General features: G+C 38.2%; 2 protein-coding genes across 2 annotated transcripts in view; one reads left to right on the forward strand and one right to left on the reverse strand.

Moving 5' to 3' along the window:
* Window positions 1-18,043, forward strand: part of LOC128511664 (collagen alpha-3(IX) chain-like) — a 40,611-nt gene extending 22,568 nt beyond the window's left edge. Inside the window, exons 10-38 of the mRNA XM_053484620.1 lie at window positions 159-230; window positions 1,274-1,318; window positions 1,404-1,439; window positions 1,585-1,608; window positions 1,722-1,775; window positions 2,276-2,347; window positions 4,975-5,010; window positions 5,712-5,768; window positions 5,920-5,973; window positions 6,066-6,119; window positions 6,943-6,996; window positions 7,845-7,898; window positions 8,477-8,530; window positions 10,130-10,183; window positions 10,330-10,383; window positions 10,477-10,530; window positions 10,611-10,655; window positions 10,744-10,797; window positions 12,237-12,290; window positions 12,543-12,596; window positions 12,717-12,788; window positions 12,923-12,958; window positions 13,261-13,305; window positions 13,429-13,461; window positions 14,556-14,702; window positions 15,278-15,332; window positions 15,458-15,652; window positions 15,796-15,873; window positions 17,272-18,043. Of these exons, the coding sequence (XP_053340595.1) occupies window positions 159-230; window positions 1,274-1,318; window positions 1,404-1,439; window positions 1,585-1,608; window positions 1,722-1,775; window positions 2,276-2,347; window positions 4,975-5,010; window positions 5,712-5,768; window positions 5,920-5,973; window positions 6,066-6,119; window positions 6,943-6,996; window positions 7,845-7,898; window positions 8,477-8,530; window positions 10,130-10,183; window positions 10,330-10,383; window positions 10,477-10,530; window positions 10,611-10,655; window positions 10,744-10,797; window positions 12,237-12,290; window positions 12,543-12,596; window positions 12,717-12,788; window positions 12,923-12,958; window positions 13,261-13,305; window positions 13,429-13,461; window positions 14,556-14,702; window positions 15,278-15,332; window positions 15,458-15,652; window positions 15,796-15,873; window positions 17,272-17,471 (1,896 nt within the window). The 3' untranslated portion in view covers window positions 17,472-18,043. The remainder of the gene's footprint in view (window positions 1-158; window positions 231-1,273; window positions 1,319-1,403; window positions 1,440-1,584; window positions 1,609-1,721; window positions 1,776-2,275; window positions 2,348-4,974; window positions 5,011-5,711; window positions 5,769-5,919; window positions 5,974-6,065; window positions 6,120-6,942; window positions 6,997-7,844; window positions 7,899-8,476; window positions 8,531-10,129; window positions 10,184-10,329; window positions 10,384-10,476; window positions 10,531-10,610; window positions 10,656-10,743; window positions 10,798-12,236; window positions 12,291-12,542; window positions 12,597-12,716; window positions 12,789-12,922; window positions 12,959-13,260; window positions 13,306-13,428; window positions 13,462-14,555; window positions 14,703-15,277; window positions 15,333-15,457; window positions 15,653-15,795; window positions 15,874-17,271) is intronic.
* Window positions 18,044-19,478: 1,435 nt separating this feature from the next.
* col22a1 (collagen, type XXII, alpha 1) overlaps window positions 19,479-27,793 on the reverse strand; it is a 65,054-nt gene continuing 56,739 nt past the window's right edge. The window contains exons 53-65 of the mRNA XM_053488612.1: window positions 27,334-27,387; window positions 27,197-27,241; window positions 26,988-27,041; window positions 26,762-26,815; window positions 26,610-26,663; window positions 25,089-25,160; window positions 24,652-24,687; window positions 24,519-24,563; window positions 23,933-24,112; window positions 23,792-23,858; window positions 22,625-22,807; window positions 22,396-22,473; window positions 19,479-22,079 (exon numbers count right to left, since the gene is read on the reverse strand). Coding sequence (XP_053344587.1) covers window positions 21,886-22,079; window positions 22,396-22,473; window positions 22,625-22,807; window positions 23,792-23,858; window positions 23,933-24,112; window positions 24,519-24,563; window positions 24,652-24,687; window positions 25,089-25,160; window positions 26,610-26,663; window positions 26,762-26,815; window positions 26,988-27,041; window positions 27,197-27,241; window positions 27,334-27,387 — 1,116 coding nt within the window. The 3' untranslated portion in view covers window positions 19,479-21,885. The remainder of the gene's footprint in view (window positions 22,080-22,395; window positions 22,474-22,624; window positions 22,808-23,791; window positions 23,859-23,932; window positions 24,113-24,518; window positions 24,564-24,651; window positions 24,688-25,088; window positions 25,161-26,609; window positions 26,664-26,761; window positions 26,816-26,987; window positions 27,042-27,196; window positions 27,242-27,333; window positions 27,388-27,793) is intronic.

Raw genomic sequence — 27,793 nt, forward strand, 5'->3', positions numbered from 1 at the left:
ATTTAGCATCGAGCGGCCGTGCTGAGGCGTATCTAAGCAACAACAATGGCTAATGGTGCACTCTGATAAAGCAGTTTCTATTTCTGTGTGTGTGTGTGTGTGTGTGTGTGTGTGTGTGTGTGTGTCTGTGGCTGTGTGTGTGTGTGTGTGTGTTTTAGGGCAGCAAAGGGGAAAAGGGTGAAATTGGTTTGCCCGGTCAGAGAGGACTACAAGGACTTCCAGGACCCAGTGTAAGTGCCAAGATACTATCACTGTGTGTGTGTGTGTGTGTGTGTTCAGAACTTGTCTTGGCTTGGTTATATTTGTAACTGATAAGCTTTTTCAAAGCTTCTGTTTAGAATTGTGTGAAATGTGTGTTTTTAAGGGTGGAGCTTATTGAGTTATGTGTGCTGTAAGGGGCGGAGCATATTCAGTTATATGTGTTTTGAAGGGAGGGGCTTATTTAATTGTGCGCTATAAAGGGGCGGAGCATATTCAGTCATATGTGTTTTGAAGGGAGGGGCTTATTTAATTGTGCGCTATAAGGGGCGGAGCATATTCAGTTATATGAGGTTTAAAGGGTGGGGTTTATTTAATTATGTATCCTTTGAAGGGTGGAGCTTATTGAATTATGTGTGCTGTAAGGGGCGGAGCATATTTGACTATATGTGTTTTTAAGGGAGGGGCTTATTTAATTGTGCGCTATAAAGGGGCGGAGCATATTCAGTTATATGTGTTTTGAAGGGAGGGGCTTATTTAATTGTGCGCTATAAGGGGCGGAGCATATTTAGTTATATGTGGTTTAAAGGGTGGGGTTTATTTAATTATGTATCCTTTGAAGGGTGGAGCTTATTGAGTTATGTGTGCTGTAAGGGGCGGAGCATATTCAGTTATATGTGTTTTGAAGGAAGGGGCGTATTTAATTGTGCGCTATAAAGGGGTGGAGCATATTCAGTTATATGTGTTTTGAAGGGAGGGGCTTATTTAATTGTGCGCTATAAGGGGCGGAGCATATTCAGTTATATGTGGTTTAAAGAATGGGGCTTATTATGTGTGCTGTAAGGGGCAGAGCATATTTAGTTATATGAGGTTTAAAGGGGGGGGGGGATTTAATTATATATCCTTTGAAGGGTGGAGCTTATTGAATTATGTGTGCTGTAAGGGGCGGAGAATATTTAATAACGTGTGCTATGAGGTGTGGAGCATATTCCAATGGATTTCTTGTGGAAATTAACTTGGCCTAGGAGTAGACTTTTAGTAATGACGAACCTGTCTTCGTTCTTGTGCTACACAGGGGCCAATGGGGCCGATGGGACCGAGAGGACCGATTGGGGAAAGAGTAAGAGCTTCTTCAATAGTTTAACTTCAGCATGATAGGAGAAAGAATGTTAATTTCTCATGATTCTCATGATTACTGTCTTTAGGGTCTGCAAGGTTTCCCAGGTCCAGCTGGACCCCCTGTAAGTTCTTAAAGTCCATTATTTGCACAATACAGACTTAATGAGGTATCGCAGCTTTAAGTGTTGTGACAGGAAGTGTAATGATTTCACAGTCCTGCTGAAGAGTCAGGAGTTTATTAATCTATGTGTCTCTACCCCTGTGTAGGGACCCGAGACCACCGGAGCGCCTGTGTGTGGATGAGCTGTTCTTCCATATTCATCTGTTTTAACATACACTATCTCCCTTCATCTTTGTGTCTTCTTTATAACCTTTTTTTTTTGTCATTATTTTTCCCCTCTCAGGGACCTCCTGGTAAGCCCGGTATCCCAGGAAACGAGGGCAACATTGGGCCCGAGGTCTGAGCTTTTCACTCAAATCAAATATAAAATATAGTAAAATATGTTATATTTATACATGTTATATATATACATACAGTATAATAACTCAATTCATGTTGGATGATATGTCATGATACATTATTAGATTTGCAGTATCATGTTACATATATACAGTATATTATAGAATATTTTGCGTAATCAGACAGTGTAAATATTATTTAGAGTTATTCTGTATATGGGCAGGAAGTGTTCATCATATAACAGTGTTATGTAAGTCATAGGTATATAAAACACACTCAAATACAGTGTATTTACAACATACATCTACATATCTGGCTAATACATAGAGTCTTATCTAGATTCATGGACCATATATAAGATACATGACATTGATCATTAGAGTTATATATGTTTTATATTATATAACATGTTATAGTATACAGATGATACTATATATGTAGTATATAGATTTTTTAAATATTATATATTTTATTTTATGTTACCTGGTTTTCTCACAGGGCCAACCTGGACCCAGAGGATCCAATGGGCTTCCAGGACCTCCTGGCCCACCCGGACCCCCCGGCCCACCTGTAAGGACTGCTATAGTAACACTTACTGTTCTAACCTCTTTTCTAACAGTATATACAGTATATAAAATATTGCAACATGTTTTTCCTTACCATTTTCAGGACGTCCATTTTCTATTTAAGTTTAAATAATATTATTGGCAGAATTATTGAAAGTAAAATACTGCTAATGCAGTGCGCTATGAACAAGGGAAGCAGTCCACTTTTTTCTACGCACTGTTAGCGCTTTAAGACTTGCTGAAATAGCAGGACTGTTCCTGAACACAGAGATAATAATGGTTTCTTTGTGAGGCAGAGTTGTACAGCATAATGTTTTATAACCTTTAACACAATTCAGTGTGCTGAATCAGGTGAACACTGCAGACTGCTCAGCCCATTGGGGTTCAGCCTCTGTGTATCGCTCATTACGCTGTCAGGGCACAGAGTGGATGTTTCATGCTTTTTTTTTTTTAGGATAATAGGACAGATTGTAATGTTAAACAACCCTCTCTTTCCTTAAAAACACTCAGCCTACAGCATGTTAAACTGTTAAAACTGCAAACTGATTGATTTATTAGAAAAATTATTAATGTGTAACAGTAAAAAATTAAAATAAGAACATGAAGTGACCCAAAACTACTTAACAAGTCTGTTAAAATAAGTTTACTGATTGGATGAATAAATTTGTGATTAAAAACTATTTATTTTTATTTGCTATAGTGGGATCCAAAGAGCAGTCTTAAATTTACATACTACAACTTTATTATTATATGTTGTAATTTTAAACTTTACAGACTTAAAAAAAAATAACAGATTGCACCTTTAAACAATACAAACCTCACCTTTAAACCATACAGACCGAATCTTTAAACTTTACAGACCGCACCTTTAAACTTTACAGACCGCACCTTTAAACTTTACAGACCTCACCTTTAAACCATACAGACCGCACCTTTAAACTTTACAGACCGCACCTTTAAACTTTACAAACCGCACCTTTAAACCATACAGAACGCACCTTTAAACTTTACAGACCGCACCTTTAAACCATACAGACCGCACCTTTAAATTTTACAGACCGCACCTTTAAACCGTACAGACTGAACCTTTAAACCATACAAACCGAATCTTTAAACTTTACAGACCGCATCTTTAAACCATACAAACCGAATCTTTAAACTTTACAGCCTGCACCTTTAAACCATACAGACCACACCTTTAAACTTTACAGACCGCACCTTTAAACTTTACAGACCGCACCTTTAAACCATACAGACCGCACCTTTAAACTTTACAGACCGCACCTTAAATCCATACAGACCGCACCTTTAAACTTTACAGACCGCACCTTTAAACCATACAGACCGAACCTTTAAACCATACAGGCCGAACCTTTAAAACATACAAACCGATTCTTTAAACTTTACAGACCGCATCTTTAAACCATACCAACCGAATCTTTAAACTTTACAGACCGCAACTTTAAACTTTACAGATCGCACCTTTAAACCATACAGACCGCACCTTTAAACTTTACAAACCGCACCTTTAAACCATACAGACCGAACCTTTAAACCATACAGACCGAACCTTTAAACCATACAAACCGAACCTTTAAACCATACAGACCGAACCTTTAAACCATACAGACCGCACCTTTAAACCATACAGACGCACCTTTAAACTTTACAGACCGAATCTTTAAACTTTACAGACCGCACTCTTAAACCATACAGACCGCACCTTTAAACTTTACAGACCGCACCTTTAAACCATACAGACCGCACCTTTAAACTTTACAGACCAAACCTTTAAACTTTACAGACCGCACCTTTAAACCATACAAACCGAACCTTTAAACCATACAGACCGAACCTTTAAACCATACAGACCGCACCTTTAAACCATACAGACGCACCTTTAAACTTTGCAGACCGAATCTTTAAACTTTACAGACCGCACTTTTAAACTTTACAGACCGCACCTTTAAACTTTACAAACCGCACCTTTAAACCATACAGAACGCACCTTTAAACTTTACAGACCGCACCTTTAAACCATACAGACCGCACCTTTAAACTTTACAGACCGCACCTTTAAACCATACAGACCGCACCTTTAAACTTTACAGACCGCACCTTTAAACCATACAGACCGAACCTTTAAACCATACAAACCGAACCTTTAAACCATACAGACCGAACCTTTAAACCATACAGACCGCACCTTTAAACTTTACAGACCGCACCTTTAAACCATACAGACCGCACCTTTAAACTTTACAGACCGCACCTTTAAACTTTACAGACCGCACTCTTAAACCATACAGACCGCACCTTTAAACTTTACAGACCGAATCTTTAAACCATACAGACCGCACCTTTAAACTTTACAGACCGAATCTTTAAACTTTACAGACCGCACTTTAAAACTTTACAGATCGCACTTTTAAACTTTACAGACTGCACCTTTAAACCACCCAGACCAAACCTTTATACTTTACACACAGAACATTTCAACTTTACAGATCGCACATTTAAAGTTTACAGACCGCACATTTAAAGTTTACAGACCGCACCTTTAAACCATATTGACAGCATTTTTTTTTAAATCTGGTAATCTGCACTTCTGAAACTGTATTGTGTTTTTAGGGGACCGGTGGGAATCCAGAAGGAAGCGGGGAGACTGTGAGTGCTTTCGGTTTTTCATCACCAGCACATCCTTCACATTTTCTATTCCTTCTAAATTTCGTTGCTCAGTTCATTCTGAGGGCAGCTGTAGTTGTACAGTAAACTTTAAAGATCCCCGTCTCATTAGACATTTGACAAAGTGAAACTTAACTCCATGTACATCACCTGTAGAGATCTGTCCCGTGCTTTCCTTCATGACTCTAGACTCTGCCCTCCTCCGGTGTGACTTTGGGATGGAGTTTGGGATTCTAATCCGGATCTGCTTGTTCCGCCAGGACATTCTGACAATCAGCTCCATTTATCAGATTTAGCCCAGATCCAGTGCAGGATCAGATTAAATGTTTCCAAAATAGCTACAGCATGCAGTTGTTATTGGAGTAAACAAACTTGGGTAGAATGATTGCTAGCTCAGTACTTGATTAACCAAAGTAATGAAATGAGGCATTGATGCACATGTAACTAATCATTATAGTAGTGGAACACGGTTATTTAGTGAAATCCTAATGGTCCAGTGATGGTTAAAACCTGAGATATTTAAAGAGGAGTTAGCATCCTCAGAAGGGCACTAACATGCTGCTTAGCTAGTGAACTGCCTTTCAGATGAAACACAACAATGATTGATAAATAAGTAGTTAGTTAAAGATTTGATCTGATGTTGTCCTGTACACTCTGGTGTGTATCTGTCCGTGTTCCTGCAGTGTCAGACTGTATGCCCGACCGGACCTCAGGGTCTCCCAGGCCTTCCAGGAATCAAGGTACTACTTTTAGAGCAATAACTTATTGCAGACAAAAAAACGATTAAGCATGTGACGAGTTCATGTGACATGCAGGGGCTGATGGGTAGTAGAGTCTTGGACTACTGAACCATGACAGCCAATTTGAAGTGATCTTATTGTCTCTGCTCAGGGACACAGGGGTCTCCCGGGAGCAGATGGACTTCCAGGTATTGCCGGTGAAAAGGTAAGACATGATGTCTCGCACACCGGAGCAGACATATAATCAGTTTTAGTTTTAATATTCTGATTTGTAAGCGTCACATGATTGATTGACAGGGTGATCGAGGATCAGTAGGAGAGCCCGGTCCTCCGGGACGTCCAGGAGAAGATGTAAGAAGTTTTTTAGGTTGTTTTTATGCTTACATACTGTATATGCACTCAACAGCCACTTAATTGGGTACTCCGTACACTAAGACTAGGTTGGACCACTATTGACTTTCAGAACTGTCTTGATTCTTCACTGCTTAGATTCCACAAGGTTTTGGGAACACTCCTTAATGATTTCGGTCCATATTGACATCTTAGCATCACACAGTTGGTGCAGATTTGTCGACTGCACATCCATAATGCAAATGTACTGTTCCACCACATCGTAAAGATGCTCTATTGGTTTAAGATCTGGTGACTGTGAAAGCACATAATTCTGTGCTCCTAAAGGGATGGACATGGCCGGGTACAATAGTCAGGTCCATATTGACATCTTAGTACCAGTTGAGGCTGTGGCATTTAACCAAGCTCAATTGGTACTAAGGGGTCCAAAGTGTGGCAAGAAACAGTATCTCCCCCACACTGTTCCACCACCAGTCTGAACCGTTCATTCAATTCGGGATGGATCCATAGTTTTATGTTGTTCATACCAAATTCTGTTCAAATTCTGTACCACGCCACGTTCAAGATCATGAAAATCAACAATCAATTTCTTCCCTAATCTGATGCTTGGTTTAAACTTCAGCAGATCGTCTTGACCGTGTCTACAAACCTAAATGCCTTGTGTCGCTGCTATGTGATTGGCTGATTATCTATTTGTGTTAGCAGCTTAACAGGTCAACCTAATGAAGTGGCCAGTGACTGTATATCCTACAGCAGGATTAACCTGAGTCTTGTAATGCCATTATTTTGTAATCTCTCTAATCCTTTAACTCTTGTGTCTCAGGGTCAGAGAGGGCCGATCGGATACCCTGGAGAACACGGTGATAAAGGAGATCGGGTAAGGAGTACTCCATTAGTACATTAAGTGCTTAAAGCTTGGAACTCGCTAAGGACCACCTGATACAATATTATATTGATAATTACAGTAGGTACTGATTCGATTTGGATTGCGATTCTGCTAGTATTGTGATTTTAGTTTTATTTATTTTTTTTATTATTTTTTTTTTATTATTATTATTTTTATTATTATTATTATTATTATTATTATTATTATTATTATTATTATTAACATATATAATTTGCTTCTACCACACAGGATGCTTTGTTGCCTGTGTCTGAATACATCTGAATAGTTTAAAGTGCACCACCTGTAGGATTACACAGGAACTGCAACATTGTATCACTTTAAATACAAACAAATCTAAATCAAAAAGTAATTAAAAAAATTCGATGTTAGAGTTAGTGTCGAGATACATGAAGTGCCACAAAAATATGATACACAACTGATTTTTTTCCCCCATATATATTGAAGATGCTGGTGTGGGATTGGATAAGAATATGTCTATAATTAAGGAAAATATTTTATTGAGAGTTGTCTAAAAGAATAGATTCATAAATTAATAAATTAATACATAATGTGAGTAATAATGCATAATCAGTTTTAATCGGTATTAATAGACTTTGTTAGTAAAAAAACAATAATTATATGATTTATTATATATTATAAATATTGCAATATTTTTATTTTGTTTGGTTTATATTTTAATATGTTGTTTTACTTTATTCTTTTAATATTTATAAGAGTCTATTCTATTATTTTTTTTATCTATAATGTAATCCTATTGATTTCTATTTGCCATCATTCTATCCAGTTTTTTCTATCTTTCTGCTCTCCTATCTTTACAGGGTCCCCCAGGTTTTAACGGCATTCCCGGACCTACAGGACCTCCTGGATCTCCGGTACACATCCACCTTTTTGTCGAATAGACCAATTTTCTATGAACTGATCTCAGTTTGCTATTAAATATGTTTAGAATGTGAGAGCTTGAAGCATGGCATTAACCAGTCAGACTAGCCTTGTTGAATTATAATACATGCTGGTGGATAGGGTCCATAAGTTTTGGAACAAAATTACACCACCACCATGTTGAATTTGAAATGAAACACTAATATAATGTAAGCGAAGTCGGGTCTTCCAACTCTAACTCAAGAGTTTTGACAAAAGTGTGGCATCAACCATTCAGGAATTAAAGCCATCACAATACACACACACACATGAAAGCTGTGGAGATGGTTTACCTGAACTCTCAATATGAGGAGTCTATAATTGTGAAGGAGGTCATCATTAGGATGAAAACAAAAAAATAATGAACCCATCAGAGAATCCTGAGCCCTTTATACTGTATGTTTATTATTTTTTAATTAATTTTTTTAAATCAGCAAAACAAATACTGGGTAAAATGCTCTGAGCTTTAAGGGGTATGTGTGTGTGTGTGTGTGTGTGTGTGTGTGTGTGTGTGTGTGTGTGTGTGTGAAAGGGTGTCGAAGGTATCCGAGGACGCGATGGACCTCAGGGGCCTAAAGGTGATGAGGTAAGCTCTATTCTGGGAAATATTTTAAACTTTGTTTATGATTGCGTGTATTATATAAATTAGTGTGACAAAATTAATATTTTTTAGGTACGGCAAAAAAAGCAGACTTCAGCCACTTGTACTGGAACATAACACTGGCTTATTTATCAAAATCAATTTTTAATTCAAATATATATATATATATATATATACTGTATATACTGTATAAATTTATATAAATAAATAGAAATAGAAATAAAATGTAATATATATATTACATTATATTTATATTTATTTATATTATATATTTGTAATATAATATCATATTATATATAAATATAATATATTTATATATTATATTTTAAATATAATATATTTATATACGCATTATATATATAACTTTATATCTTGCATTATGTCACGACTGATATGATATGAAGATCAGCATGTGAGTTGAAAGCTTAAAAATTTTAAATTCTTTTCAATATAATTAACATTTACAAATGTATTTGTTTACTTGATTAAAATGATTTATAAATAAGTAATTTATAACTTATGCAAATAATAATCTGATTAAAAATCTTGATAATTGCTATGAATCAAAATTATTAAAATAATATTAATATTCTTGAGAAATGCAACAAGAAAATTATTAGATATTAAAAGATTATTCAAATAAATAAATGTTTGCCAGGTTTATTTGCAAAAATTTAAATAATTCAATTCAATTAAATTCAATTTTATTTATATAGCGCTTTTAACAATGGTCATTGTCTCCAAGCAGCTTCACAAAAAATTAAAGATTTATTTATTTATTTATTTTCAGAAAAGAAAGGAAAATATTTGGAAGATATTAATAACAATAATATTATACAAATAAATATAGTTGCAAGCACTAATAACCGGGCCCAAGCACCTGCGCCGTCACCTGTCCGGGTCCATCAGAAAGACAGTGGGCACATGGATTAAAGGGGATGTACCAATGACACAATGTTGTGTTTAGACCTTCAAAAAGCCCCAGATGCTGAACAACAAGAGCATCACACTATGATGTCACTCATCATGATGTCACTTAATATGATGTCCCACGAAAAGTAATGAACCCCTTTTCATCAAGTTTAAGGCGTCGTCACGACAGACCCGTTTGAGAAATCCAAAATCCCTCTACAATTTTGCCTCCTCAATGTCTTAAGTTCACATACTGTAGGGCCGGTTTGGTGGTGATCGTATAAATACTGTATATCAAAAGCCATTGGGTGCGTTTTGCAAAATAACCCACTTCCTGTTGAGTGCAGAAATGTATATATTTTTTTTTGTTGCAATTTTAATTTTTATTTAACAAATTCTGTGGCATAAATTAAGTAAAATATTTCTGTACCTGCTGTTATGGGCAACCAGCACCGGGTCGGTACCTCTTCATCAGCACATCATCCTGGCATTTAATAGTTTCTACTAATACCGTGGCACGGAGTCTGTTATTCCTTCATTTAGATGATTATTAATATTATATATTATGCAGAATAATTGATTCCTCAGGACGCTTATACACAGTAAAAACAGAGATGTTAAATGTGTCATTAGTGTTATTGGTGTAACTGGTGTAACTGATTTGTGTTACAGGGTGCAGCAGGTTCTCAAGGTCCTACAGGTGCCACCGGTCCTAAAGGAGAGACTGTGAGTAGATCATCATCATCATCATTAAACTAATGATAATACACACAGCAACAAGCCCTAGATGATGATAATGGTGATGCATGATGGATGACATCATGTGTGTGTGTGTGTGTGTGTGTGTGTGTGTGTGTGTGTGTATCTTTAAGGGTAACCCAGGCAGAAATGGACAGGATGGAGAACCGGGTCTTAATGGAGAAAAAGTGAGAGTCACAATGACATCACCATCATTTCATTAACATGAATATTATTATCATTTTCCTCAATCTGTGTGTGTGTGTGTGTGTGTAAAACAGGGAGAACCGGGACTGCCTGGAGCTAGTGGACTCAGAGGCATTGTAGGAATTCCAGTAAGTGCATTAAAGCATTTGTGTGTGTGTGTGTGTGTGTGTGTGTGTGTGCTAAAATATATTTTTTTCCAACTGTACAGGGTTTACCAGGAAAGCAGGGGATTGTGGGACCAGTGGGTCAGAAGGTAAGGATCACATGGGGGTCGTGCTGGTATTGGAAAATAATATTGGGGTTCCAGATCTCTTTTGAATTATTGTGTGTGTGTGTTACAGGGTGAGATTGGAGTTGAAGGTCCACTGGGTCCCATTGGTCTTCCTGGGAAACCAGTAAGTTCAGTTTGGTTTATACACTAAGTAATGGCATGCAATATGGAATAATAACATGTGTATGGATAGATGGATGAATAAATAGATGGATGGATGAATGAATGGATTGATAAATGGATGGATGGATGGATGGATAGATAAGTAAATGGCTAGATGAATGGACAATTAGATGAATAGACAAATGAGTGACTGGATAAGTGAATGTGATAGACAAATGGATAAATTAATGACTACAGTAGGTGGTTAATATGGATGGATGAATTAATAGATGGCTAAGTGGATAAGATGGATGGATGGGTGAATGAATGGATGGATGGATGGATGGATGGATGGCTAGGTAGGTAAAATGATTGGATGGATGGATGGATGGATGAATGGATAGATGGATGGATCCATTCAACTAGCCAATAAGATGGATGGATAAATGGATGATGGATGGATGGATGGATGGAAAAACAATAAGATCAACTGATGAATGAGTTGGAGGCATGTGACAGATGGATGGATGGATAGATGGATGGATGAATTGATTAATAAATGGATGGATGGATGAATAATGGGTGGGTGAATAGATAAGTGAATGGCTAGATGAATGGACAATTAGATGAATGGACAAATGAGTGACTGGATAAGTGAATGTAATAGATAGATGGATAAATTAATGACTAGGCAAGGCAAGGCAAGTTTATTTGTATAGCACATTTCATACACAGTGGTAATTCAAAGTGCTTTACATAGAATAAAATAAAATAAACATGAAATAAAATAAAAGATAATAGCAATAAGACATTTTAACAAAAACTTTTACATTTCATTTAAAATAAAAATAAATGCAGACTAGGTGGATAATATGGATGGATGGATTAATATATGGCTAAGTGGATAAGATGGATGGATGGGTGGATGAATGGATGGCTAGGTAGGTAAAATGGTTGGATGGATGGATAGATAAGACGGATGGATGGATCCATTCAACTAGCCGATAAGATGGATGGATAAATGGATGATGGATAAATGAATGGATAAATGGATGGATGAATAAATGGAATGAAGCAAGAATAAATGGATAAATAGATGGATGGATAAATCATTGTTTATGTAGATAGATGCATGTATAGATAAATGATGGATGAATAAGGGGGATTATGCAATGATAACTGGATGGATGGATGGATGGATGGATGGAAAAACAATAAGATCAATGGATGAATGAGTTGGAGGAATGTGACAGATGGGTGGATGGATAGACGGTTGGATGAACGTGATGGTGGATGAATAGATGGATGGATAGATGGATAAATAAATGAATAGATGGGTGTGATGGATGGATGAATTGATGGATGATGTGACAGATGGATAAATAAATAACATGATGGATGGAGGTGATAATGGACAGTGACAGAGTTGGTGTAGTAACCGAGGTGCTGTTGCTGTTTCAGGGGGAACAGGGAGTTCCTGGAGATGACGGGCTGCCGGGAGCTAAAGGATCCACGGTGTGTACACACCTCCAACACATCACACACTGACACCACCATCAGAGCAGATCTAATAAGATAGAATAGACTCAATGCTGTAGCGTTAGTGTGAAGATAAACTGGATGGACGTCAGTCTCAGTGTGCAGTGTGAAGACCTGATTACATTCAACTGTCTTAATTAACTCATGAACACGAATATTAATGAGGACCCGAGTGAAACGCCGCTCTAAATGTGTGTTCATTGATGACGCGAGTGTTTTAATCCGCAGGGGGAACCAGGAAAGCCGGGTGCGATCGGGCCGACGGGTCTTCAGGGAGACCCGGTGAGTCGACTTCACACAGCGTTTAAAGAGTGTGTTACGATGTCTGTGTGTGTGTGACAGGCACAGTGTAAAGGGTAAGACATTTACAGACAGGTGCTGAAATGGTTTTGTCTTTCACAGGGAGAGAAAGGAGACCGTGGGGTCATGGGTCCTCATGGGATCAAAGGTCACAAAGGTCACAAAGGAGATCAGGTAAGAAAGCACTGATGCATGTAATACTGAGATACAGTAGATAGATATGTTTATTAAAGTCTTCTTGCATTGTATGGTGTGTGTGTGTGTGTGTGTGTGTGTGTGTGTGTGTGTGTGTGTGTGTGTAATTACAGGGTGCTGTAGGTCCAGTTGGTCAAAAAGGAAGTGAGGTACGTGCTGCAGTACAGACAACACACATACATTCTTTTACAAATATAGTCTCAATGGACATATAAAGCAACAAATTATTATTATTATTATTATTATTATTATTATGGTTATTATTATTATTATTATTATTATTATGGTTATTATTATTATTATTATAATTATTATTATTATTATTATTATTATTATTACTACTACTACTATTATTATTATTATTATTATTATTATTATTATTATTATTATTATTATTATTATTATTATTGTTATTATTATTATTATTATTATTATTATTATTACCCCACAGGGAGCTCCAGGTATCCCGGGCAGTACAGGAGGTAAAGGTGACCAGGTGTGGTGTTTCTGTTTATCGCATGTGATTGATAATTGTGAGTGTCATAATTATTCACTACTCTATACACTTCACTTTAAGTTTTCAATTAATATTCTTTTGTTGTTGTTGTTGCATTTATAGGGTCCTTCAGGCATTCCTGGAATCAAGGGAGATGTGAGTGCACACACACACACACACACACACACACACACACACACACACACACACACACAGTTATTCTTAGTAGGAGGATCTTAAAAACAAACAGAGACAGACATAGAGGAAAACAAAAAGATGGACAGAAAGACAGCCAGATAGACAGATAGATACAGACAGACAGACAGAGTGAGAAAGACAGACACAGACATGTGGACAGAGAGTGTTAGAGAGAGAAAAAGAGATGTGCAGATGACAAGTAGACAGGGAGACAGGGGCATTCACAGACAGACAGAAAACTAGACAAAGGGCAGATGGTAGACAGAGAAACAGGTAGAGGTAAAGAGATAGACAGACAAATAAGTAGAGAGACAGAGATGCAGACAGATGGGTGGACAGAAGTAGACAGAGGTGGATAGACAGAAATCCAAATAGACAGAAAGATGGACAAGTATACAGGGACTCATACAGGCCAACAGACAGAGAGAGAGAGAGAGAGAGAGAGTAAATACACAGTGTACAGGAAGTAATAAATATACATTATATTATGAATTAAGTGATTTTAAAGGTGCAGTGTGTAACACTTTAAAGTCTTTATAAGCCTTTAATAAATATAAATAAATTATTCTTAGATTATAAAGCTGTTATTGATGATGATGATGATGATGATGATGATAATAAGCCATAAAGTGTGACTAGTAAACTCTACAATGCCTGAACCAAGAGAAAGGGAACAAGTGAACACTGATCTGATTTAATCCCAGCTGCAGTTCAGCACACAGGCAGCAGGGTGCTCTAAACATTACAGATTGCACCTTTAATATCATTATTGCATATTACTGTTATTAATAAAAATTATAAAAACAAAGTTATTTTTATAAGTGTATATAAATTATAAAAGTTATATATATTTTTTGTTTTTAAAATGTTAGCATTGATATTAATGTAATTTATTATTAGTAAACAAATAAATTAGTAAAGTATTATTATTTTTACCATAAACTGAAAGAAAATGAAAATAAATTAAAGTAAATAAAATGATATTAAAGTTAAATGGTATAAAACACAAGTATTACCTAAATGAAAGTAATAAACTTAAAAATCTTGTGCAGCGAGGAGAGAAAGGACAGAGAGGAGCGACCGGTGCTGAAGGCCGTCCAGGACAACCAGGACACGAGGGACTCATGGGACCTCAGGGACCCCCAGGCCTGGAGGGGGACAGAGGAATACAGGGACCACCGGGACCTCGAGGACTTCCTGTATGCTCACACTTTACTTACACCAGGGAAATTCTGGGTCATGTTATTAAAAAAAAAAAAAACGTACTGTTTGGTGATGGCGCATCATTAAATATGTTCAACTTTAATAAGAATATTGTCTTTTTATACATTTACTTTTTGCTTGTTTTTATATTAATTTAGCAATTTTTATATTTGTTTGTTTTAGGAATTTTTTATTTATGCAATAATTATTTTCTTTTTTTTAGTGGTTAGTTTGTTTTATACTCAATGTTGTATGTCGAATTATCAAATCAAAAACATTTTAAAATTACATTTTATATAGGCTACATGTACATTTTAATATTAATATTTAAAAATAAATAAATAATTAAATATAAATACAATATTTATTAATTAAATCATTAATAAATTGCATTTCTAAAATTTGAATAAACAGAATATTTACAGAAACTGTATTTAAATGAATCACATTAGGTTAAGTGTAATTAATATGCAAATTTTATCACAAGTAATTTTATTTTAGATCTGTATAAAATCTGAGGTCTGAGAATCTTATGTTTTATATCTTAGTCTCGTCTGATTGTTCTCCTCAGGGTCCTAAACTGAACGATGAGAAGATTCGTCAGATCTGTTCCGCTGTGGTTGAAGGTGAATTATTTTTATTATTTAATACATCAATATTTAACATCTTAATGAGTGAAGAGTTCAGTTCAATTCTTTCCTACTACAGAATAAAAAGAGATTAATTTTTTTATTGTTTATTTTTTCTAAAGAACATCTGGATGCTTATAAGAAAGAGCTGGCGAAGAAGCCTTCACCCCTCGGTGCCCCGGGTACCCCCGGGCCTGCGGGTCCACCCGGACCACCTGGACCTGCTGGGGCTGCTGGAGCCTCTGGAACCATGGGACCTCCGGGCCCTCAGGGGCCTCCAGGGTTCTACGGGTTACCCGGAAAACAAGGACCCAAAGGTACCGCTCCACTCAGTCGGAAAAGGTTTAACTTCAATTTATCACTCTCATGTTACATAAAGAAAAAGAACAACACAGTGTTAGTGTAATGTGTGTGTGTGTGTGTGTGTGTGTGTGTGTGTGTGTGTGTGTGTGCTTGATAGGTGACTCTGGGCCAAAAGGAGACAAAGGAGATAATGGTGTTGGAGTTCAAGGGGCTCCTGGAGAGCCAGGTGTTCAAGGTAAAATTATACATCATTAGAAAATAAATATTAAATGAGTAAACATGATGAAAAAAGCCACGCCTATCAACTATATACACAACTAGTGGAATTTACATTCATAATCGTGAATATTTAATTAGACAGAAATTAAGCACATGCCTCAAAGTACAGGGCGAGTCTTCAGTAATAACAAGAAAACTATAAATAGGGGAAAAACAACAAATAATAAAAAAAATATATAAATAATGAAAAGCATAAATACAGCACTTAGGAATTGGCCAGATAACAACTATAGAGAGAGAGAGAGAAAAAGAGAGAGAGATAGACATGAAAAAAAAAACATAAATAAGACAATTAGGTAAACACAAAAATCAGACAGAGAGGTAAACAGAGAGAAAGACAAAAATAAAGAGAGAGAGAGACAGACAAAGGGAATGACAGAGAGACAGAGTTAGACAGAGAGACAGACAAAGTTAGACGGAGAGACAGACAGAGTTAGACGGAGAGACAAACAGAGACAAATAGACAGAGAGACAGAGTTAAACGGAGAGACAGACAGAGTTAGACGGAGAGACAGACAGAGTTAGACGGAGAGACAGACAGAGACAAATAAACAGAGAGACAGAGTTAGACGGAGAGACAAACAAAGTTAGACGGAGAGACAGAGTTAGACGGAGAGACAGAGACAAAGTTAGATGGAGAGACAGACAGAGTTAGACGGAGAGACAGAAAGAGACAAATAGACAGAGAGACAGAGTTAGACGGAGAGACAGACAAAGTTAGACGGAGAGACAGACAGACTTAGACGGAGAGACAGACAGACTTAGACGGAGAGACAGACAGACTTAGACGAAGAGACAGACAGAGTTAGACGGAGAGACAGACAGAGACAAATAGACAGAGAGACAGAGTTAGACGGAGAGACAGACAAAGTTAGACGGAGAGACAGACAGAGTTAGACGGAGAGACAGACAGAGACAAATAGACAGAGAGACAGAGTTAGACGGAGAGACAGACAGAGTTAGACGGAGAGACAGACAGAGTTAGACGGAGAGACAGACAGAGACAGACACATATGGAGAAACCGACAGACATACAGGTGCACAGAAAAAGACACAAAGACAGACAGGCAAGGAGACAGGGAGACAAAGCAAGACAAACAGAGAGTCAGTTACACAAACAGACGTACAGTTACACAGAGAGACAGACAAACAGACAAAAAAGTAGACAGACAGTTACAGAAATAGACACCAGGGTAGAGAGACCGACAGGAAGACAGAGTTAGACAGAGAGACAAAAAGGGACAGACAGACAGAAGTAATAATGTAATGTATAAATAAACACTTAAGACTGTTTTTGTGTCTGTTTGACCAGTCGACACTGTGGTTGAGTGTTTGGTTTGTTTTTCCGACGCAGGACCTCCCGGGAAGCCCGGCATCGGTAAAGACGGCCAGAACGGCGCCCGAGGAGAAGCGGGCACTCCGGGTATCCCAGGCACGCCGGGCAGCAGAGGACCTGCAGGTCCACCCGGCATGTGTGACCCCTCAGACTGCTTCAGACCCCAGCCTCTTTACATGATGAGCGGGAAGAAGCCCATCAGCGTTAAAGGGCCGTGAATGTTCCCGTAAAACCTGCGTCATCATCATCATCATCATCCTCATCAGTAATGACAGCTGATATACTTCAAGAGACTCAGAACTCAACACTATGTTCGTCACAGCAACGGCAACACGGAGACTCTGTGACCGGTTCTTTTACTTCCGTGACTTGTACAGTTCGTACGCAAGAATAAAGAAAGGGGCAAAAAAAAAAAAAAACCTGATAAGCATTTCTTATTTGTTTTAGCACAAGATGTGAACATGTGATTAGGATTACAGAGACCGATGGTTGTTAAACTCACCTCCCAGACCTGGTGAAAGGAGCTGAAAACCCGAGAACTACAATGAAACAAAAAAGTGCCTTAGACTGAACTTGTAAGCTTTTTAACAATGTGATCGCGGTACGTCTGTATACACGTGCCAGAAGCTAAGCTATACTCCGACACTTTGCTGCAACAACACCGGCGACCCTGAAATAAAAAGTAATTCTCCACCAACAACAGAATAGTGACTGTCTTTACTGATTTTGTACAAAGAAATATGTACGAGTTCACAGTAACGGCCACAGAGACTCACTTACATTTAATTTTTCTCGATACATCTCATTCATTTTTTTTTTTTTCTGAGCGCTTTTTGCAAACCCCATAGATATCACCCTAGAGATCCAGGTGTGGAATAGACAGAGAGACAGACAGACAAACAGAAAGAGACACATAGTTAGACATATAGCACCAGACAGCAAGATCGAGACCGAGTGTGTGTGGGTGTCTGTGTGTTTCTTTGCAAAAGAGAGAGAGAGAGACCGACAGAAACAATGGATTACAGTTAGAGATTTTAGTCTCTAACTTTGTCTAGTCAGACAAAGTCACACAGACAGAGACACAGAAAGACAGGCGGAAACACAGACAAACAGACAGGGACACAGACAGAGAGAAACCTGGAGAAAGATAGACAGGGACAGAGTTGGACAAACAGAGATGCAGACAGAGAGACAGTATGACAGACATAGAGATAAACAAAGAGAAAGACAGGGACAGTGAGAGACAGACAGAACCACATACAGATAGACATATAGACACAAAGTTAGGCAAAGACAGTTAAAGAGTTGAACAGACAGAGACATACAGTACAAAGAGACAGAGCGTCAAGTTATACAGAGAGACAAACAGAGATGCAGACAAGGAAACAGAGAGCCAACAAAGAGACAGAATGGCAGACAGAAAGCCATACAAAGAGGAAGACAGAGGCAAAGAGACACAAACACATACAGACATATAAACAGACATATAGACACAGAGACGGACAGATACACAGAATTAAACAGACATAGTGACATACAAAGAGACAGAGAGAGAGAGAGAGAGAGAGGGACACGGAATTATACAGACAGAAATACAGAGACAGGGTGACAGACAGAGAAGCAGACAGATACACAGGGATAGACAGTGAGACAGACTAAGAGGCAAACAGGGACACAATGATAGACAAAGAGACAGACAGAAACACCTAAAGACAGACAGACACATAGTTAGTCAGAGACACAGACTTAGAGGCAGAGAGAAACAGAGAGAGACAGATAGACGCAGAGACAAACAGAAAGACAGAGAGAGACACAGAGTTAGACAGAGACACAGAGTTAGACAGAGACACAGACAGACAGAGCGGACGCTCTTTTCGAACCCCACAGCTGTCCAGAGATCTGATCTGTGAGACTCTGTATCAGGTGTGGAAGCTAGAGAGTGAAAACACTGTTCATAAAATGTACCTGATCCACATTTTATTACAACGTACGTTCTCATCAAATATATACTGTACATATGCATTGTCCTTGATAACGTTAGCACCAGTTAATCAGTATAAACAGGGTGACTTTACCATGCACAGTTAAAAAAAAAGGCCTTATTAATAATTTAATGCAACCTGGGATAAAGGAGAAGAATAATGACCACAACACAAAAGTAAAAAAAACAAAAAAACAAATAGGAATATAAGAACAAAAATGAAACAAACGGTGTTGGACTCCGCCGCAGTTTGAAAAAGCGTTTAATTTTCATAACTATGTAAAAATGAAATGAGCAAAGCTTGTCAAAGCATATCATGTCGTTAGCACTTGCCGTTGTTTAACAGTGGGGATTAGATTGCACAGGCAAGCACAAACAAGATATAAAAAAAAAAGCAAAAAGCAAAAAAAAAAAAAAAACATGCTTTGTGCTGTGAAGATCGCTAAACCATTCTAAAGATGATAAAATAGCATCTGGGTATAATTCTACCCGCTCTAGCAATTTCTCCCGCCAGACCCACAGAGTGCCGCTGCAATACAAGGAAGTGATGTCATTTTGCTTGGGATAGTCATGCTAATAACCAGCGTCTTGTAGAAACCTTTAACTAGCCTGTATTAATTAATTAATTAATTAAAGTCTTTATGATGGCAGATTAGCCCTAGATTAATTAATAATACCATGGGCATGCTTATGTTCCCAGGATCCTATGTTCCCTAGTTCATGTTTTCTGTTAACACTCACTCACTCACTCACTCAACGTCTATACCGCTTTATTCTGTATACAGGGTCGTGGGGGGCCTGGAGCCTATCCCAGGAGACTTAGGGCATGAAGCAAGGTACACCCTGGACAGGGTATCAATCCATCACAGGGCAAACACTCATACACACACAATGATGTTTTTGGACTGTCGGAGTACCTTCATGAAACCCACCAAGCATGGGAAGAACATGCAAATGTCGTCTAATGTCGTCTAATTAGGGACCGTAAAGACCAATGGCAACCATTGTGTTTATTCCCAATTGTATAACACACATTCACACACTATGGGCAGTTTGGGAACGTCAATCAGCCTAATCTGTATGTCTTTGGACTGTGGAAGGAAACCGGAGAACCCGATGGAAACCCACCAAGCACAGGGAGAACATGCGATCTCCATGCACACGGACCCAACATGACAGTGCTAACCACTAAGTCACTGAATATTACCCAGTTTATTTTATAGGATCAGAGTTTTAAAATGTTTTAAACACAAAAAAAAAAAAAAAAGTTTATGTGAATAGAGCCTCGGTAACACTGGACTTTTAAAACAGGACTCTGGGAACATAAGATCCTTGTCATGCTCCCATTATGTGCAGTGTAAATCTGTGGACGATAGGACCTGGGAACATTAAGCCCTGGGAATACAACAACAATTTAATAAAGCTAAAGCAAGTACCGTTCTTAGGATTTTACTTGTGACTTGAATGGGCTTGAAAAAATCATAAAAGTCTGTATGCAGTTCCACTCCAGTACACTAGGTGGTACACAACAAGGAGATATTTGTTCCAAAACATTTTTGGACATAGACACATTTATTTCTTAAATTCCAACATATAACGTATCAAATTTAGATAAATATAGGTGTTTTGAATGAATTATATAGGTGCATTTTTGACTTTGTAACATAATGAAATGTCGGCATATTATAAATTTGTATAGTGATGACATCACGGTCAGTGTGTGTAGATCCTCAAACACAAAATGTAACCAGTATGCGGATGTGCTTTAAAGTACGTCCTTTAATAACCTTTAATTTTGCATCTAATACAAAAGTAACTAGCTTTAAATCTGTAAAGGGATGACCGGACGCTATTAGTCATGTTTGTGTGAATAGAAGAAAAGCTCGTGAGCTCCCCTAGAGAACAAATTAGAAGTGACGAATGTAATTAGCTTGAAGTGGGTTAAAAATATATATTGCTACCTGCGAACTGCCTACAGTCCTATTAATAACTTCCTAAATAAAAAGTAGAACTTTTTTAATGACGTCCACCCGTCTCACAGCGGATTACTAATGATCTCAGGGTCAGTGTGTTAAAATATGTTGTTTTTCCTTCCGCCGTCACATTACCGACCAGCAAAAATCGATACAACGGCAGAAGATAAATCTCCTCTAGCTCAATAATTACCCCATACACACACACACACACACACACAAAAGCACACACACACTGCAAAAAGACTTCCTTAACAACGGATCAGTTCTCCACACACTGACTCAGGACCTAAGGCTAATCCATCACCTTTAGTCTATCTGTCTGGTATCACTAGCGTCTCTACACTTTGAGAAATTAAGCAGGTTGCATAAAAAAAAAAAAGACACATCGGACAATACATCTTAGTTTTTCATCTTAGAACTCCCTGATGGAAAAAAAAAAAAGTCAACTACATTAAATTAATCACCTCCCTCAGCTTACAGTACAAACCCTCCCCATTCCCGCCTAGCGAACAAATTACCCATTATATCTGACCGGCAGGACATACATGACCTCCTTAGCACACACACACACACACACACCCTAAAATGTAAAAATGTCACCCAACCAAAGCTCCCCGGATCATCTGGGAAGGCTTTAGACTGTCATGAGTTCATAAATATGCCCAGACGTGAGGTCTAGGTTCCTTTGACGTTTTTAGTGTGAGGTCGCGATGCCAGGCTGGCGTAGTAGGCACACTGAGAGGGGTCACACTGGCCCGGAGGTCCCGGTGGACCGGGTTGTCCATGAGGACCGGGATGTCCAGGCTCACCCTGGGCTCCAGTTGCTCCTGGAAGACCATCTTTACCCTCTCCAGGCATTCCCGCTGGACCTAGGGAAGAGAGAGATACGCTTTATCTCAGACACATGCTGGTGATTAAGGTTTAGCATTAGTCTTCTAAAGTAGGTCAAGGGCTATAGAAGCATACACCAACCAGGTTATAGAACCTCAATTTGACATGTTTCTTGAGCAAATACTTATTTACATTTGCAGAATTTGGCAGACGCCCTTATCCAGAGCAACATACATTTTTATCACATTATACATGTACATCTGAGCAGTTGAGGGTTAAAGGCCTTGCTCAAGGGTAGTGATGTGGTTTGACCTTTCCCACCAAAATAAATAAATAAATACAGAGGGTTGTTACCCATAAGACCAATTGGACCCGGCTCTCCTCTTTGTCCAACACCATTTTCTCCCTTCTCCCCTCTGGAACCTCTTTCACCTGCAAATCAGGAAAAAAAGTCAGGACAAAGTTAGATCTTATTTCCAAGTTTGTACCTGTTAACAAACACCAAAAGAAAAAAATGGCTACACTGCACAAGAAAGCTACATTTTACTATAAGCCATCAAAATCCCTTTTTCTGTTCAAGTACCTTTAGGACCTGCTGGACCTCTGGGTCCCTCAACTCCATTTTGGCCAGGCATACCAGGCTCTCCAGGTGGACCTTGTCGTCCTGATGGTCCTTCTTTTCCTGGAGGTCCAGGTGGACCAGGCCGCCCAGCTGAGCTCTTTATGTGTGTTGGCTGAATCTGGGCCATGAGGTAGGCCATCTTGGCTGGGAATGAATGAGGAATAGGAAAATTTAAGAGCATGTGGGATTCCCTAAATCCTGTCCGTTTACACAATCCATCCATCCATCCATCCATCCATCCATCCATCCATCCATCCAGAGTGGGGTCGGAAGGATCCTGGAGCTTACCCCAGGAAACTTAAGGCACAAGGAGGGGTACACCATGGAACACATTGCAGGGCACAAGCACACACACTCAAACACCCTGTCATTCACTACAGGCAATTTTAAAACTCCAGTTAGTCTACAATGCATGTGTTTGGACTAATGGAGGAAACTAAAGTACCTCGAGAAAACCCACCAAGCATGGGAAGAACATGTAAACTCTACACACACACAGCACTACAGAGGCGTGAATCAAAACCCTACCCCTTAAAGTGTAAAGCAATAATTCTAAGAGATACTCACTTGCTTCTATTTTTGACAAACATGATGGAATTAATTCTCATTCTGACAGCACAGTTTACTAATCTTGTACCGTGCAGTCATTATTGTTACAACTGCAGTTATGACAAAAAGAAGTAGCTAATGAAACACCATCAAAATTGGTTTAGCTACAGTACCATGGAATATTAGCTTGCTAGCCCCTAACCTGTAAGGTAATCTGGTAATAATGTTAATTATCATTAGTTACCTAGTTAGCACTATAGCTAAGTTTTATCTAGCATTAGAAAACAGCTGTCACTTTTGGGGACCTCAATCCCAGTCAAGTTTAAAAACATGGACCAGTAAGAAACATGCAGCAGCTGCATGTAAATACAAACATGGAGGTTAATACATGTCTCCATCTTGTAGTATCTCGTTTTCAAAATAAAACGGTTGTACAGATGCCTGGAGGACAAAACTAAAACTAGTTTGTTTGTTTCCCTGGTTTAAACTGAGGTACCTAAACTATGAACTTGCTTCTATACAGTAGGTCTGGTTTAAGTATATGTTTATACCTGTCTGATTTCACTCCATCAGTCTTACCTTGTAGTTCTTTAGCGAGTTCCTCTTGAATTAACCTGCGTATTGATTCCAAAGATGGAGTTTCTCCCTGAAGAAAGAGCAAAGTCACATCAGTCTCACCTTTGCTAATCCATTTCACATCCACTGTGTCAAACAGCTCACCCTCTGGCCTGGAAGACCAGGCTGGCCAGGAGGTCCTTGGGGTCCAGAGGGCCCAATGTCTCCTGGAGGTCCTGACATTCCCATCATGCCTGTGTGTCCCTTTCTGCCTGGAGGTCCTGAGATCCCAGGCATTCCTGGTTCTCCAGTGGGGCCTTTGTCACCTTTTATGCCATTGTCACCCTACAGGGGAGAAAGGCTTTAATAGTGTGCTTTAAAGCTGGGGGTCAAATCATTGTCTCTTCAGTTCGGACATTTGAAATGAACGGTTGCTCGTGTCTAGACCAGTGATCATGAAACCTGTGATAGAACTCTCACAAATTGTACCTAAACTAAATGACATAATCGTATATGTTTGCTTAAAGGCTGTGTTTACGCATTAAAAATAGCCACTTCTTGGCTGCATTAATGACAAAATAAACTAGACTTTCTAACGAAGTGTGAAGACGAGTCTTGCAAGTGTATAATCGTTCCAAACAAGCCTCTTAAAATAACAGAATGTTTCTTTGGTCTAACATAAATGAACAATGTCTTAAACTTATCCATAATTTTCAGTCAGCATTCAACTGGCTTGGCTTTCTGTTCTCACCTTCTCCCCCTTGATGCCTCTTTCTCCCTGTTTGCCCGGCATGCCCTGAAAAACACCCACAGTCACTCCTCTCTTAAATAACAACAACCCCAAAAACCTCACATGATGGAACTGCTGTGAATAAGGTCTTTACCTGTTTGCCCTCAGGGCCGCTGGGACCAGGTGGACCCTGAATGGAAAGAAGGCGTTTTAGAGACTGTTCACTTCAAAATGAAAAGAGGAACAGCACATTTATTTAATGGTACAAATAGTACATAAATATATAAATAATAAGTATAAACTAAATAAATAACAACTAGTAAATGAATACTAAACAAAACAAATACACAACAAACAAAAAAATTAATAAATACAAACATTCGAAATAAAATATTTCTGCATGTTGTTTAAGTTTATTTCTCTAAATAAATAAATAAATAAATAAATAATATATTCTCACACACACATACATATATATATATATATATATATATTTTATATCCAGTATTTTAAAATCTACAGAGGAGCTTAATAAAACCAGAATCTTTTACTCAGTAGTGACCAGAACATCAGATTCCCTTTTTCACTCACCGACGGCCCTTTCAGACCTGCGAATCCGGGCAATCCTGGGTTCCCTGTGTCTCCCTTTCCTCCCGGAGCGCCCTGATTTACACAAACACAGGATGTATACTGACATCTGTGTGCTTTTAACATTTCCATACAGCACACAAGATTAAGGAGAGCTGACAGAGATTAGCACAGATTAATATATGTTCAACCCTGAACACGTCACACACCAATCAGACTAAGAGAAGAAGAACAGGGGCGGAAGACTGTGTGCTGGAAAAAGCGCTCCACAATATACCATAATAACTTAAGATTTATAATACTAATACTGTGGAACCTTACTGTTCTTTATTGTCCTTACTGTTAACCTATTGTGGATTACGAGCATAATTCATTGCGGAAGTGGGCTCGTATTCCAAAACACTCGTAAACCAAATTAAATTTTCTAATAAGAAATATGGAAACTCAAATTATTCGTTCCACAGCCCCAAAAAATAAATACATAAAAATAATTAACAAAAATAAAAAAAAAACATATAAAAATAAATAACAAATGAACCCGCACTTTACCTTTTAAAAAAAGTAGAAATAAATCCCAACAGATTAGTGTTTCCATTTATGCGCGCAGGCACTGTGTGTGTGTGTGTGTGTTTGTGTGTGAAAAGAGGGGGTGCTTTACACGCAAACAAGCACACACACACACACACACACACACACAGACACACACACTAAAGCCGAGATAGTGTAAAGCCAGCACGGTGTCAAATTACGCATGCGCACACATTACAGGGAGAAAGAAAATAGATTTTTATTCTTCTAATGAGACTTTCTTTTGCTTTACACGCGCGCACACACGTGTTTTAAGGAACAGTACACGCGCGCTAAACACGCGCTTACAAACACAAAATAAAATATGTTTTACACACACACGTTGTCACAGTGTTGTGGTAAACAGTACACGTCTGCACAGATGTTGATTATACCAGTAAGAGATGCACACTAAGACCCAGCAGGGGAGACAATTACCCACAATTCCGCAGCGCACGAGAGAAAAACCATTAGCGCAGTTGTGATCACGTGACGCTCAGCGTCAAAACAAGAAGTGCATGCGTGATACATAATACTTGATACTTGTAAACCAAGACAATGCTCGTTTTTCAAATCAACATTTATGAAAAATCTTTGCTCATCTTGTGGAACACTCGCAAACCGCGTTACTCGCAATCTGAGGTTTCACTGTACTGTACAAATTCCATAGCTGATTTAGATAGAAAATATGTTTCCTGTATAAATTCTAATAAAATAGGATTATTATTGCACCTTCTAATCTTAATTATTAGACAATTATAAAAAAAAAGGCGAGCTAAGAAAATCTATTTTATATATTTTTAAATTAACTATTAATTATTAGATTAATTATATTTAATTACTTGAGAAATCCCAATAGTTAAAAAAGCAAGACCACTAGCTTTTTCTGACTATGTGCCTTTGTTCATACGACTGTTATTATAAATGGCAACTAAGGTGTGTATACTGTAGACTCACCGGAGCCCCGGATGGTCCTGATTTTCCTGGTGGTCCAGGTTCTCCAGGTTTACCCTAAAGACTCGGCGGAAAGAAATAGTCAAGCCCTAATCCTGTACTCAGATTTCGTACACATTCTAGAACTTTATTTTAAAGTGATTTCAGGTACTCACCGGTTGTCCACTTGGTCCTCGGTGACCTTCAGGCCCAGGAGGTCCCATGATTCCCTTCACAATTGAGAAATACAATATTTAGTTTGGTACTATTTATAATCACCTGTGTGCGAGCTGTTACCATAGAAACAGTAACATAGCATATTAATACACTACTGTCAGGACTAATGTTATACAGAATTACTCGAGAATTCAACACTGTTTGCAGGATAACGATCAAACTCACATCTTTTCCAGGTGGACCGTCTCGTCCTGCTGGACCCTGTTTCCCTTCTTCACCCTGAAAGAAAAAAAAAAAAACAGAAAGCGAGTGCTGTTGTACTGCGTCTGACTGTGTTTTTTCCCCTGATAGAACGCATTGAACCGTGCACAGCTCGATAAAACACACTTTTCCATTCCTTCTTCCCTCCACAATGTTAAGAGTACATTACTAACCTTTGACCCTGGCTCCCCAGGCTCTCCTTGGTGACCCTTATAACCCTGAACAAGAAGAGAAAGTGTAAAAATCAATATATATATATATTTTTTTTTTTGTTCTAATGCACAGAGAGTGGCATGGATGAGTTTCTTACGGGAAGGCCTCGGAGTCCATCTCTTCCTGGTGGTCCGGGTTCTCCCTGTTTACCCTAAAGGGCAGATTTAATAGATTTAAATCAATTCAAACCTCAAATAAGGGCTGAATTTGTGTTCTTTTACTGTAAAAAGTGATCTCATAATACAGTAAGTGAAAGAATCTTGAACCGAGTCAAGTTCATCTAAAATTTCAAAACAAACTAAATATAAGGTTATTAAGGCTATTTCTAGACAAAGTTTATAAATGTGTTTTAATGTAAACTTCTTGTTCTACTGGCAGAAAATTTTGCTAGTTCCTAGCATTTATTCCTTAAAATTTTTGTCTGGAACTTGACTTAATAACCTTTTGTTTGGTTTGTTGTAAACTTATATTAGATAAATTTGACTTGTTTCAAGATACACTTTAAAATATTGCTTTTTGCAGTGTTCATCATCATACAGTACAACACTGTAATACTA

The sequence above is a fragment of the Clarias gariepinus genome, chromosome 2 (genome assembly GCF_024256425.1).
Source record: "Clarias gariepinus isolate MV-2021 ecotype Netherlands chromosome 2, CGAR_prim_01v2, whole genome shotgun sequence".
Taxonomy (NCBI): domain Eukaryota; kingdom Metazoa; phylum Chordata; class Actinopteri; order Siluriformes; family Clariidae; genus Clarias; species Clarias gariepinus.